The sequence below is a fragment of the Bombus pascuorum genome, chromosome 3, assembly GCF_905332965.1.
Source record: "Bombus pascuorum chromosome 3, iyBomPasc1.1, whole genome shotgun sequence".
NCBI classification, from domain to species: Eukaryota; Metazoa; Arthropoda; class Insecta; order Hymenoptera; family Apidae; genus Bombus; species Bombus pascuorum.
In genome coordinates, this window is record NC_083490.1 from 14626465 (window position 1) to 14641022 (window position 14558).

At 33.1% G+C, this 14558-nt stretch overlaps 1 protein-coding gene across 3 annotated transcripts in view; it reads right to left on the reverse strand.

The window, feature by feature from the left end:
• LOC132904923 (uncharacterized) overlaps window positions 1-14202 on the reverse strand; it is a 292582-nt gene extending 278380 nt beyond the window's left edge. For 2 of the 3 annotated variants that reach the window (XR_009657696.1, XM_060955766.1), the window contains exons 1-2: window positions 11177-14197; window positions 10605-11005 (exon numbers count right to left, since the gene is read on the reverse strand). Coding sequence is in view for 2 of the 3 variants with exons in the window: in XM_060955766.1 (XP_060811749.1) it covers window positions 10612-11005; window positions 11177-11808 (1026 nt within the window). In the remaining variant the exon portion in view is untranslated. Of the gene's footprint in view, window positions 1-10604; window positions 11006-11176 lie in introns of all 3 variants that reach the window. The other variant, XM_060955767.1, reaches the window with a different exon arrangement.
• Window positions 14203-14558: the final 356 nt, after the last annotated feature.

The following is a 14558-nucleotide window of genomic DNA, read 5'->3' on the forward strand; positions in this document are numbered from 1 at the left end:
TAAATTAGATTGAAACTCTATTATTTACTATATTTTATTATGCTACTTACTATGTTATAGTCATGAAATTAATGTGATTTTTAATATGATATATATTTGACTTGTAATTTAATTTGCTTCCGGTACACAGGTCTACATGAAAACGTTTTCCTTCATTATCATTTACAATGAACGACATAATTACTTATTATATGCCATCGTGGATACGACATTGATTAGCTATAGCCATATTATCAAAATAATCTTTTCTCGTGAAAAACCGTTATTTTAAAGGAACCCCTCAAATTCTTTCTGAGTGATTTATTTCAGAAATCAGTTTGTATATTTTCCCCAAATGGTTTAAAAGTTTCTACAGGAAGAGGAAGAAGGCTCCTATGTAACCTCGGGATACTATCCCACCTGGCCATTGTATTTCTTTCAGCTCGATCGTGAAGATCCTTATTTACCTGGATCAACGAGAATTAAGTACGGAAACGAACAGACGAATCTTAGAGACACCCTGCTGTAACTCCAGAGATCGTGGGAAAAGTATACGCACTTGGGAGAGAATTCACGGAAGTACCCATCACTTGGTGACAAAAGGAACTTATACCTTTCCTCACCAAAATTTGTATTGTATGATTCTTGGAAAGAATTAAGTAAATTTTACAAATCAATATTTAAATAGTATCAATTAGCAATTGTTTCATTTCACTTGCTTCATTCATAATCATTCATAATCTACTTGAATCTCTATAAAAATTGTCAAATATTAATTGAAACATGATTAACTAATGAAAGTGCTTTTTAGAGAATGCAGTATGTTTTTTATTTAATAAATCATTCTATATGATCTTTTACAAAAACTATGCGATATTAGACAAGATGTACAGTCTATAATATGTATTATAATATTTTTTATCTTTTATGAGTCTTAATAATTTCCTAACGTGTTACATTTTACGGAAACTCATAGTAAAGAAAGAATATTTACTTTAATATTTACTTTTATATTTAGAGAACATACCGCTATATTATTCATGTAAATGGCATAAATGCAGTGAAGTTAGAATAAAAGCATCAATAACACTTTTATTGGAAAATTTCACATGCTATATCACTACTAACAAATACAATTACATTAATTATATATAAAGTCACGATCCTTGAAGGGTATCACTTCCAGATAAAAGCAAAAAAAAAAAAAAAAAAAAAACGAGAAAGATACTGCAAGGACATTTGCTTATCAGTAGCAGGGCGCGACTTGAAATTGCTTTTAAGAGGAACACTTTGAAATGTTAAAGAACCACAGAAAGTGGTTCTTTGACCGAAAAGCGTCTGGAACATTTTCATTTTATCGCACATCATATTTTATCGTATTAGTGGAAAACGTAGGCGTAGTAGAGAGCTAAAGAAACAACGGCGAAATTGATCTTGATTTTAAATTTCAAATTTTTTTATTACATCGTATAAGACATATCATAAGGGACACAGAGCACATAGAACTGAGTTTAGTTATAATACGTTAAATCTCGCAGTCAGGTAGAATTTACATAGCGTGCTATTGATGAAGCTAGTAGAACTTATTCTTCGGTACGTGAAATATATCGACAATCGGCAAACAATAATGGAAGACCACTGCGGTTCAGAAAAAATTCAGATCGTTGTGATTTTCATCGATTGGACCATTCAATGGATTTCAGTTCGACTGGATGGATTACATCCGTTGAACAATTCGAACATCGGATTAAATATACCTTCCATCATGTAAAACCATTTCACATAATACCTTGGGGAGACTTATGCGGAATATGGAAATGCGTGTCCGAGGTTGCTTAAACGACAGTAGTGACCATGTACAAGTTGCTATGTAGACACGAACATTACACAGATACGACAGAACAAAAAGGAAAACATGGAATATCGAATGATGTATCCGAGTATCCACGTGTGACAATAGATACTGTTAGCCTGCATCTGACTGTAAGGCAAATATATTATTTTTAAGCAAATATGTTATAAAGAAAAGTAGTTCTATCTCGTATATATAATTAACGAAAATTTAACATTTTCTTTCCAAGAGAACGATTGAGTTGAGGGATCCATGGTCCCTTCGCGACTTTTGTATCTGACAACAAATTCTACATAATGATATGAAAAATAATTTAACTTTAAAATTCGATATCAGAGTTAATTTTTCGGTTACTTTTTTAAATAAATCTTCACCGTGCCGATCCGAAGGTGTAGAATCACCTGACAAAGCCATGATAAGTAATTTTTTAATACTCGGTGCATAAATTTCATTATATACTATTATTATTTGTATTATCAAAGTTATGTACCTATTTTACTGACTTAATTTTTTCCTATCAAATTTCTTCAATTTTATTGGGATATTCATAATCAGGAATTTGACAGTATTATGAAATTCAATATAGTATAATAAATAATATATTTTCTTTGTTAGAGTAATACCTTTTTTCCTACTGCAACTATTCACAATAATATGCACAATAATCGCATTAGTTTGTTCTATATTTGTTTAAGTTCTCTCTAGTTCTTAAATACATAATTTTAATAATATATTTCTTAATATGTAGTTAATATGCAGATAAGTGTATGTATGTACTAAGTAGACAGTATGATCTGTTCAAATTTTTAAACTTCGAATATTCGCATCACTAATTCTAAATAAAAATCGTTTAATATGTAAAAAATGGATATAATAAAACGAAAAATAATCTATTATTCTATTATCTTATTATGTACCTCTATATCCCAAATGTATGTTTTAATTGTAACTCTTTTGCCTTTTTCTATATTTACTTTACTCTAAACTACTGTAGACAATTACAGTACACAGTGAACAGGGCACGTAATTAATATTTTCACATTTAATAAGGTAAACAGTCTAGTTACAATAATTAATCTGGGAATTAATTATATATAATGTATGTCTATTGCAGACATTCGGTAACAAGATAAAAAAATAATTTTTAAAGTTATTTTTTCATTGTTTTGATACATTATAAATACATAATATACATGACAAATTAGTAATATCAGTGTTTTATTATATATGAATATATCACGGTCGCAAAAATCAGTAATAAAAATTATTTTGATGTTACAATGTGACTTGTAATTAATGGCATATGCTATATATACTAGGCACATATATTAAAATGTTTCTAAAAGATAAATAAAACAATTCCAATTTTTAAAAACACGGATCTCGTTCGCGGAAAAGGTTTAATTTCTAAACAGCATAATCGTCTGCAAACCGTCGCCGATACGAACGCCGTCACATTGTCATGCTGGTAATGTTTATTGATAAGATAGGCAACATGCGGGTTACCAGCATGGCAAACCTTTAAATTCTTTTGTTCTTGGCGCACCAAGTCGAAGGAGAAGAACAACAGCAGGCTTGCATAAATGTTGCTACTATTTTATTTTATGACGCAGTTGCACGTCTTACTACGTTTGTTTTTTAAATGGAAATACTGGATACGTATACTAATAAGTTAGCTTCAGCAAATACTAAATAATTCAAAGAAATCATCTGCTTGCCCTTCCTGTAACTTCTTGTATAATTAATATCTTATAGGTAATTCTTCCTAACTATTTATTTTTTAAAAAATCCTATTACGTAAATATATTAATTCTGCATATAAGTCATATATTCTCCCAATTATAAATATAAATTAATATATTTTTACAACGACGATGTATTCAGCAACATAAAACTCCAAATTATAAATTAGCTTGATTATTGTCCAATCGTGAAATTTTATCGAACATATTTTTCTTGTGATCACGATGGACAAAGATTAACAGACTGTCGCTATTCCACTACACTTTCCAGCAATAACATCCTTTACGTTCGCAAGAATAACATTTGTACCTATCACTTACGACTAAACGTAATCGCACGTTGTATGTCACGCGCCCCGAAGAAAAATTCGCTCGATTAACAGTGGGATTAAAACGCTACCGATGTCGGCGTACTTTTACCTGCCATAAGAAATTTCGGTCGGCGTATGAGGATGCATAATCATTAGTTAAAGAAGAAATTTCATCGAACAGCTTCCGGCTTTTCGTACGGTCGCCGGAGAAAAATAGTCGCGATTATAACAAGGTTAAAGTTTCGGCGTGCTCGTTACGAGCACAACAGTGCAGACAGAGGAGAACGAAACAAAACAAAAGAGAAGAATAAAAGAGAAGAAAGGAGAGGTCAAAAGAGAGTAGTGCGGAGCAGAGTAAAGTGGAGAAGCCGAAAGAAGGCCGATGGGCTCGCGCGCAACGGGACGATATCAACGTGACCGGGAGCCAAGGAAGGAATTTATTAAATTAATTTGCCGCGGCGACGCATCTCGTAAATTTCGTAGATGACCTCACTTTATAATTGTCGAGAATTACTTGCTTGGTTGTCCACTCGTTCTTTCGGTCCGACTCTCGCGTGAAACTTCTTACTCCCTAGGATACACATTTTATTGCTACTTTCATCGAGAACTACGCCTCCGGTATTCAGAAATTTCTCGTGAACCAGGCCTCCGCGTCGAGTATCGTAAAAACCGGAAAGAAAAAAGAAAAATCGAAACTGGTGGACTGCTTATTGCCAGAAGCGGATCATTTTAATTTGTATGATTGACGCGGGGAATTCGTTTTAAGGCCAAGGTAATTGAACGATGTAAGGAACGAAAAAGAGACTTTATAAGGACCGTAAGAACGCAAACACGTTAATGATTTCTTTTAAAGGTGAACCTCGTGGAAAAAGCTTTGGCCAGCAGGACGAGTGGAAATTAAATTGCGTATAACGTGAAAGTTAATATCGGTCATTTCGCTAAAGTCGCTAATAATTATCAAAAAATTTCGACATTGTATCTTGCACGTAGTAAGATTACAATGCTTAAAGAATCGATATGTTCGTTCAATAATGATACGTTTTAGAAATTGATTCAATACTAGCAATCTCAAAATGAGGAATTGGAAAGAAGGCGGGTATGCACAAATATATTACTTGACATATGGTAGTCGTTTCGCTAAAGCTTCTTAATCGCAGTGCTATTACCCATATGGCACTGCAACTCGAGGGTTTCAGTGTTTAAGTTAAGTATAAGAGAATTCATATTTATAAACATTTAATGTATTTTCTCATAGTAGATACTAATGTCACAATACAAAGAATTAAGAGAACCCTTTTACATGTTCTTCTGTGATCAGTAAATATATGATACGTTTTGAAATTAGTATATTATATGAAAGATTTCTCCATTTACATTTCCAAAATAGATTCCATTATTTTACGTCATTAAGAAAAATAATCTTCAAAAAATGTATTTAGATATGATCTGAGCAGTTTCAAATAGGCACTTTTTAAGTAAGTTAAAAATAACAGATCAATGTTATAAGCAATAATGATATTATCAAACATGAATGTTATATTTTTTTATAAATATCTTACAACGTTATTCATACTCGTTAACTGCTAACATAGACACATATTAAATTTCGTTTCAAAAAGTTATTATATTTCTACTATTCAATTACAAATTTTAATTATTACAACAATCCTTATACGTACAATAATTATATAACGATAACTGCAAGTAAATGCAGATACATATGTGTACACACGTGTATGTATATTTTTGTGTAACTAGTTACTGTTGACCTAATTTAATACTTTTTATTTAATAAGAAGGGCTATTTCACTTATTTTGAGGAATTGTTAATTATAAGAACAATATTTCTTTGTTTTACATCCTCCAAAATATCTACAATAGTCACAATACATTTAACGTCTACAATATTTATACTATAAAATCCCGTCTACACTATAAATCTTATGTTTAAATATCCCATTTACGATTGGTGAACTAAGAATCATATCAGTTTCTACTACTATTTTGTAATAAAATGATATTTTACGTATAAAAAGCCTTATATGTTTTTTGAAGTTACTAAAGCATGTTCCTATCGAGAGAAAGTAAAAACCAACTATAATAATATATAAAAACTAACATAGTTGTCTATGAAACTCAAGAGTTGAAATAAAAAGAAATTTACTTATATCATAATTATTATATAATTTTCCACCAGTCGATTAATAAAATTATTATAATATTCTAAGATTATTTCAATTAGCTATATATAGAATTATTTTATACATATTAACTGTGCAAAATTTAAAAGCAAATTTAGAAATATAGTATTTTTATCCAAACAAAGAGAATCGAAGAAACAAATAAATACTTGTTCCGGTTTTTAAACTCGAATTTTAGTTTCCAAATTATCTCCCGTATTCCTTACTTAACGACTATCCTCTTGCCACCCATATGTTAAAAATACGAAGAGCTTCTGTCGCCTTATGGTCGCCTTGAGTACCGATATGTGCATATGTATCAAACATTATATCAGACTTAGTATATGGCACGTGGGTTACGAATGTTTTTAAGGAAATCGTGATTTCTATTTATAACTCAACGACTGCACAGCAAGCTGATTTCTTTTCTCTATAACTCGATTTCTGCATTGCATCTCCATCGACGGTTATTTCAATAATACCGAGAAGCGAAAAAATTGAAAAAAGTTTTTAATTTATTTTCATGATAATTAACCCCCTTTTTAATATGTTATATAAATGCACCGATTCCTTTTTAACTTTTATCTTATTATAAAATTTAATTTTCGTGTTAGAAAGTTAGATTGCCTGGAAACATCTGTTTATACAAAAATATTTCTATCGTTTGTTCTAGGATTTTACGTTATACTAAGCAACACATTTTAATAAAACAGTCAACGTTTTAATATCTTATCTTAGCTAATAATAATTATTTTATTTAAATGTAATTTATTAACACTAATATCGGTAATCATTCATCTAATTGCTAAGGAAAAATAAATAACTCATGTAACTTAAATTTTGTAATCAATCTTTGCGTATTTGAAATTAGAACTAATATTCGTTATTAGTAATTATTTGAAAAATCGGAATTTTTGTACGGAATATTATACAGTAATAATATTAAATGTAATTCCGTAACAAATTGTGTTATAGAATGATGACAAAGAACAACTTATTTAATACAACTAATCAATACCTACAAAAACTAGCAACACGTGATAAAAAATAATACTTTTCTTAGTTAAATATTTGCATTAATGCAAATTAACTGTAAAATTAACTGTATGCGTTAACTGTAAAATTCTATTCCATCGCGTAACATGAAATTTCTATTAACAAATTCATTACACGACAGAAGTCTTATATCTTTGAAACAACCTAAAAACATGAAATACGATTTAACTTAGGGAGGCGAGCATATGCGTGAGCGGCGCGAAGAGAAACGGATCAATGTCGAGCAATTGGAAACCACGAAGATTGAGAAAGGTCTGGTCGAGAGATATTTTCGAGGAGGATAGCTAACATATGGCAAAATGGTAAACTACTTCCGTTTATGGGAGCGCACTTTTGATGTTACATGCCACAGTGGCAGCAGGGTTTCGAAACGTACGAGCCGGCTAGTCGAATAAGCTGATATGAACTTGAAATTTCCTTAACGCGCGTTTGTTGGTATACCTGACACGTCTATACAGCAAAAGAGCTGCCTTCATGGTATTGGCGTAAGTACACTTTAGCGTAATCTTATCACGAGATATAAGTTACTATGTAGTACTGTGCATTTATGAAATGAACGAAACGAAGAAACGAAATATAATACAAATGAATGTTATTTACTTCACTTTGTTGAACCAACTAAAATCATTAAAGCATGCAATTTTCTTCCGTTCCCCTAAAAACACAAAATAACAAAGAATAAAGTACGTGTGTTAACGTAGCAAAAATATAAGAAAAGTGGAAGGTGTATAACTATCATGAACAAAAAATTACAAAATATTGTACACTATAGAGTAGGAAAACTTTGGCATGCTTTAATCCTTTTAGGATTAAATTACTTTGTGCTGTAGGAAAAATATTTTCTTAACCAATTATTAATAATAGAGTACTAATAATAGGAACATATTTTTTCTGATAGTTTCAGAAAAGAGACATAATGCATTAAAATTTAACACCGTTATTATCGAAAGCAAATACACTCATCGATTAATAAATTAATAAGTTCTTAAAGATATACGATACGTCACATTATAAGCAAACAGGTCAAATTGTTGATAAATACGAAGAAAAATAGAATAATGTAAACACAAAAGTATTTCTTGATTTATCTTGTTCTAGCAATAACCTAAATATGCATTTTACATAAACTGAAGAAAAAGTAAATGAACGAAGTAATATATATAGTACATAGTATAAAATTAAGTGACAAAGTAGGTCGTTTTTATCGCAAGATAATGTAGATTTTCATTGTGGAATTATTCCCGATTGATATGCAATGTATGAAATTCATAATTTTCTATAAGTAGCGCAATATATAATAACCATACGTATTAAAAAATTCCAATTTGTAAACAACTTATAAGAGATACGTATATATTTAATCAAATAAAGAACCTGACAAATGAAACACTTTAACTTTGAATATTTTGTAAATCATTTAAATTTTTCATTGAATGAGATTAGAAATATTTATTTCTAATTTATATCCAATTTCAAGGTGTATTTTAAAAATCAGCTACGCATATATTTCCCATGCACTTTAATGGGGAAATACTTTTTTATTTTGTATAGAATTATGACGATATTAAAAGATTCTTTTTGTAAAAACAATATTAAAATACTTATACGTTTTCAAACGTACTTCAGAGTTTTCGCCATAACTATTGAACTACACAGAATAAAAGAATAAGCTTCATCTAAATGTTATCCGATTCTATAATAATATTAACAAAGAGAAATTAATTTTTTCCGTTTAAAATAAATTAAAAAATTCCCTCGGAAATATAATTCGAAAGAAATAAGATGGATACCTGCAGTGGTCCTGAAAAATCAGCTTGTAATGTTTATTCAGATTATTTTGTATTTACTTCAACTGAAGAAAGTAATTTTTGGAGTGTTATAATCTAATATTTTATATAAAGTGTATGCATTGTAATATATATATTAAAAATCTTTCACTCTTCAAGTACTAATTTTTTGTAAATGCTGCTTCAAAGGAAATTGTAATTTCACGAAGAAAAATTATATATATATAATAGAAAATTAGTCGTGATTATTATACACTAACTAAAGGATATAAGAGTGCTCAATGTATCAACATTTTATAAAATATCGATTCATTTAAATGTATATTCTTTTACTACCTTTTTCTTAAGGAAATAATTATGTAGTTTTATTTAATCTTAATCCAAGCTATGAGATTTTGATTCAAATCAATAATTTTGCTGATTCTTTATCTACTATATTCCATTTTTTCATAATATGCATGATTAAGTTCAATATATGTCATTTAAAGAGCCCACTATATAAATACAATAAACTTTAAAACAGAATATCATCTCGTCGTTTGCAAATAAATTTGTACTCAACATTCTTTTCTTATTGTTTCGAAATTGAAGCGTATATAGGGTGTACTCAAATGTCACTTCGTCACATACTTCGCAAAGTGGTTATAACGTGTAAAGTTTATTTTTGGGAGCGTCGACGCTCGAGCACGTGTTCGAAAGGAAACGCCGTACACGAGTTTCCACTTGGCGACGCTTCCTCGGAGTAATTGTCACGTGCGCGGCGCCGATCAACAGCCCTGTCGGTTCAAGCCACTTAAAGTACTTCAATGAGCACTCTTCTACTCGGACCATGCGAGTTTTACGAACGTAAAACAATATTACGCGGCCCTCTATTGTCGCTCATCCGGTTCGTCGCTGCACGACCATAACGCACGTGTAACTTTCCTGAATTTTGATAATGATGCAGCTTTATTTCCCGCTCGCTGTTCATCAATGCTTCTCACGATGAAATGATATTTTTGAAGTACATATGTTATACCTCAATATAGATATTAAAGATGATAATTATTTATATCCTAATAAGATGTCTATTAAACTCGTGAATAATTTTTGACGTAAGATTCAAGAAGAAACATGTTTCAAATATAATTTTGTGGTGCCTCGTTATATTTAATCGTAACTCTTTTAACCAAATATTATTGCTTACCTATAGAATGATTTATATAAAATTAAATCTTGGTTTATGCTTGTTTGTTTCGTATCTTTTGTTTAAAATAGTATAGGTATCAAACACTTATTAGTACATATGTTCTGTTGAACATATAATCATATACACTTAAAGACAGATAATTTGTAATCATTCCACATTGTAAATAAGGAATGCAAAATATGTACTTTGGATTTCTTTAATTTAGTAAATACGTAATCGTGTAATCAGTAGACTACGGACTTTTATGTATGGGAAATTGAAAGGTAGAACAATTTGCAAAACTGAAAAAATATATAAAGTATACAAAATATAGTATTTATAATATTTACGAAACAAAATAAATCTCTGCTGAGATTCCATTTCTTCAATTACTTCCATAAAAATACGAATTTACATAAGTATCCGCAATCTAATAATTATAATCAGTTATGAAATTCATAAACTCTCTATTAGAAATGGGAGGTAAAGTAAATGGGAAAAATTTTATAAAAAAACGTAAAGTACGAACCTTCCTATTACACGTGTGTGAGGCGTTGATTATGTTGCTGATGTACTAGCCTACCCTGCTCTTGTTCCCACCAGCTGACGACGTCCATGAATTCACCGGATTCGGTGATCTCCTGCTTATAATACAGAGCTCCAGAAAAGGTTTCCGGACTTGCCGCATAAACAGTGGCTGCACCCTCTTCGCTATCCCCGGCGCCACTATATGGCGATAGAATTTGAGGCTCGAGGTTCTCTTCATTTTGCCCATAATATTCCGAAGGTGGAGATGCTACCGAATTAGGCGAGAGTCGGGAAAAATTCTGCGTGTTTGATAGAGTCCTTGGTTCGAGATTCTCTTCATCCCCTATCGAAGATGAGTAGTAATCACGAGGCGATGTAACTGCAGTTCGATTTGGTGACAATCTGAAAATCATTAATATAAACATTGTTATTACTTCAATCCGTTTTACTGGCGATACTTTTATTAAATATTTATAACGATTAATTTAAACTTTAAATTTTAAGTTGGGTCATTTTAAATAGATTGCTATATTGATCAACATAACAATATAAAATGTAAAAAAAAAGAATTACTTGGATGTAGTTTTTTGTTTCCCAATTTCTTCGTCTTCATCTAGCTGTTCGCCATCATCGTCTTCGGCAGCAAGGACATCGTCTTCCAAGACGAGTCTCTCCCCAGAACCGTTGTGACTCGATGAAACAACGCTGCTGGTGGGCGAAGGCATACACTGCGTAGCACCAACATTCGAATCGTATTCAACCCCATCAGCTTCGGCGAGCAACCTTTGAAGTCCCCTAATGTACTCCACGGCCATTCGCAGAGTTTCTACTTTCGACAATTTCTTGCCTCTATCACCATAACCTGCAGCGATGTGACTCGGAATGTGTTGTCTCAAAGTTGCGAATCCATTGTTCACCTGTTTAACCCGATTCCTCTCGCGTGCATTTCTTCGTGCAACCGCAACTGGCGGCGGCTGTCCGTTTTTTCCGTGCTTCTTCAATCTAGAGGGATCGTAGGGCGGCAACACGGTTGCAGAAGCGGTTGCGTTAGTATTATTATGATTTTTGGGGACTATCAGATGAGGTTGATTGCCGATTATGTTGCTTTCGTTATCTTGCAACGTTCTTAGCAACATTAGTTGCTCTTGATCGTTTCCATTTATTTGTACCCTGTTGCAAAATACAGTAACTCCCATAGTCGTCATTTTGATCAATTTTCTGCTTTAATAGCCAAACCAAAAAGTGTCATTCACTGGGCGAATACATACAACGTTACAACGTGGTCGATATGATCGTTGATAAAGTCTGTTATCATCAGTCTTTTTCAAGTGCATGAACGCAAAATCGTTCAATGTAATTTTAATACAAAATGCTCTTTCTTAAAAATAACAAGCTCGATTCGTGGCGATTGCAGAACGAGTTTATTGTGAGAATAGCGAAGAGAACGAGTAGCTTATCGACTCTAATGCCTTTCGAGGACGAGTCTAATTGATAGACTTATAAATAAACCACGCTCTCCCTTCGAAGACAAAGATGTTTATCGATACAGACGGTTAGACGACTATTCGATTTGATATTTAGATTTGGATCAGAATATCTTTTGACCACTAAAATCTTGAAGATTATCAAAGTTGTCTGACAATGATTCTTTTTAGAATTATATCTTCCTTAATACTAAAAAATATCACTCCAGTATAAAGGTATACTCCCATGTATCATTCGGTTTTGTTTTAAAAGTTTCTAATTTGCACTTTTTATTTTACAAGAATAACAGTACCATTTATTTCTAAGACATTTCTTTTGTTTTATGTATCAATGAGTAACGACAGATTATATATCCTTTTTATACAAAAAAAAATGATTGAAATTATTTATGATTCTTATAACTTAACAGGTACGAGAGCGTATACTTTCTTGTCAAAAAATTGGTAAGCATAAACAGATATTTAATAAAACGCTGTTATTGTTACGATCTCTGCTAAACGAGCGATTTTGCCGAAGTTTTCGATAGGCCACAGGTCTTTTTTCTACCAAATGATGAAGCTGATGACCCGAACCAAGATCCAATTGTCTCGTTGTCGGTCACAACGGCTTAAGTAAAGCATGAGGTCACCGTCTATTCTTCTCCACGACGGTCGTCGACTCCTCGGAAATTATTCTTCGGAATCTGAATTCGTTACTTTTCAAAAACATTAATAATATCAAAAACAATTGTCAACGTTCAACTCTTCATTCGCGTATCTCTTGCTACGAAACAGTAACTTTTGAAATTGTAGAATATCATTCAAACGTCGCGTGACGTCTCAATTAGAATCGAGATCTTTGAATCGTATTATCACAATATGACTGAAGGAATTGTATAGCACCAGTTAAATGCTCTTATTTAGAAGGAAAGCACTTTAATAACTTCAAATAGAGCATTGAAACGATCTTAATGATTTATAACGGTACAAACAACCATTGTTCGTGTTTCAACACTTATTACGAATCGATTTATCTATTTCGGCTATTAAGGCACTTGTAACCAATTTTCGTTTCTCTATCTGTAGGACTAAGGTCACTTGCTACTAAAAATTTAAGGCACAAATCCATTAAGTAATTTAAATGGTCAAGAATCCTGAGATCAATATTTCGATATAAGTCGTTAATACTTTTCGAGCACCATACGAATTTTCTTCTTTGGCGTAATTTCAACATTAACAATTCTTTTGGTCGGTTATGTTTTTCAAGACGAACGTTACAGTCGCAATTCTGCTTCCTTGAAAGTGGTCGAAATTCACATACGTTACACAAATATAACTCCATTCAGGCGATAAAACTGTCACCGAGCGTTCGCTACCGATCAGAGTAGCATCGTTTTAAACAAAAGCGCGTCGCGGACTGCATAGCGTTTAACTACAAAATGAGCGTGGAAACCTCTTCGACAAGAGGTTAGATCCCGTCTACTAATTTACTACGCCACGAAATAACACAGACGTACTTATGTACGGTAGCGCGCGCGGGAGAAAAAGGGGTAGGAAAGGGGCCAGGTGGTGGGGGGTTTTGTAAGCACGCGCCGTAGCCAATGCCGGTCTAATCAAAGAAACCAACTTAACAATCTCGAACGACAATTACGACAGGATTTTACAAACGTTTCCGTTTTCTTCACACTTACAAAATTCGTCGATCGATCCAACCTTCAACTTGTAAAAATATCGAACTCACACTGAATGGCGAATTTCTACCAACATGATCTCACGTTCGAACTCACTCGCGATGAGGTTCTTCGTTAAAACCAATCGATCCCATCGAACCGATCGAAAGAAACAGTCACGCGAGAGCTCAATCCCAAATTCCTTCGGGTTATCAGGATTTCGTTGACACCGTAGCCGATGATTTCTCGGCATTCGTCAGCGGTCACTTTTTCACAGAGCTCTTCCCGGCGAATGGCAGTTCTCGTTTCTGATCAGACCTCCGTGCTACGCACCGCATGGCGTCTGCGTTGAGAATGAACGCGGACATCCGATAGATGGGTTAGGTTTCAGCATTTTGCTGCACCATAGAGTGAGACCGAGGGCTGGTTTCTGGAGAGACGCTGTGCAGAGGGCGAGGGGAATTAGGGTTTACGAGAGACAGAAAGAAGGCGAAAGAGCGAGCAAGAAGCACGCGAGGGAAACGCGTGTTGTGCAAAGAGGAAGAGGTAGTGGGGATTTTGAGCACGCGCCGCAGCCCCCTCGTTTCTTCTCCCCCGGAACTGAAAAGGGGGACCGTGCGCGCCATATGCCGGGGGGAGCGCGTGTGCCAGTTGCGTACTTTATGCACGTATGGGTCTGTGTCTATGAGACTGTGCGTAAGCGCGCGTTGCGCTCGAGGAATCTATTGGCGAGCAATGAGAACGAAAGCGCGCGCGCCATACATTCATGCCCGTTGATCCTTGACTATAGCTACTATGGACCCTGTTATTTCGAGAGCTACG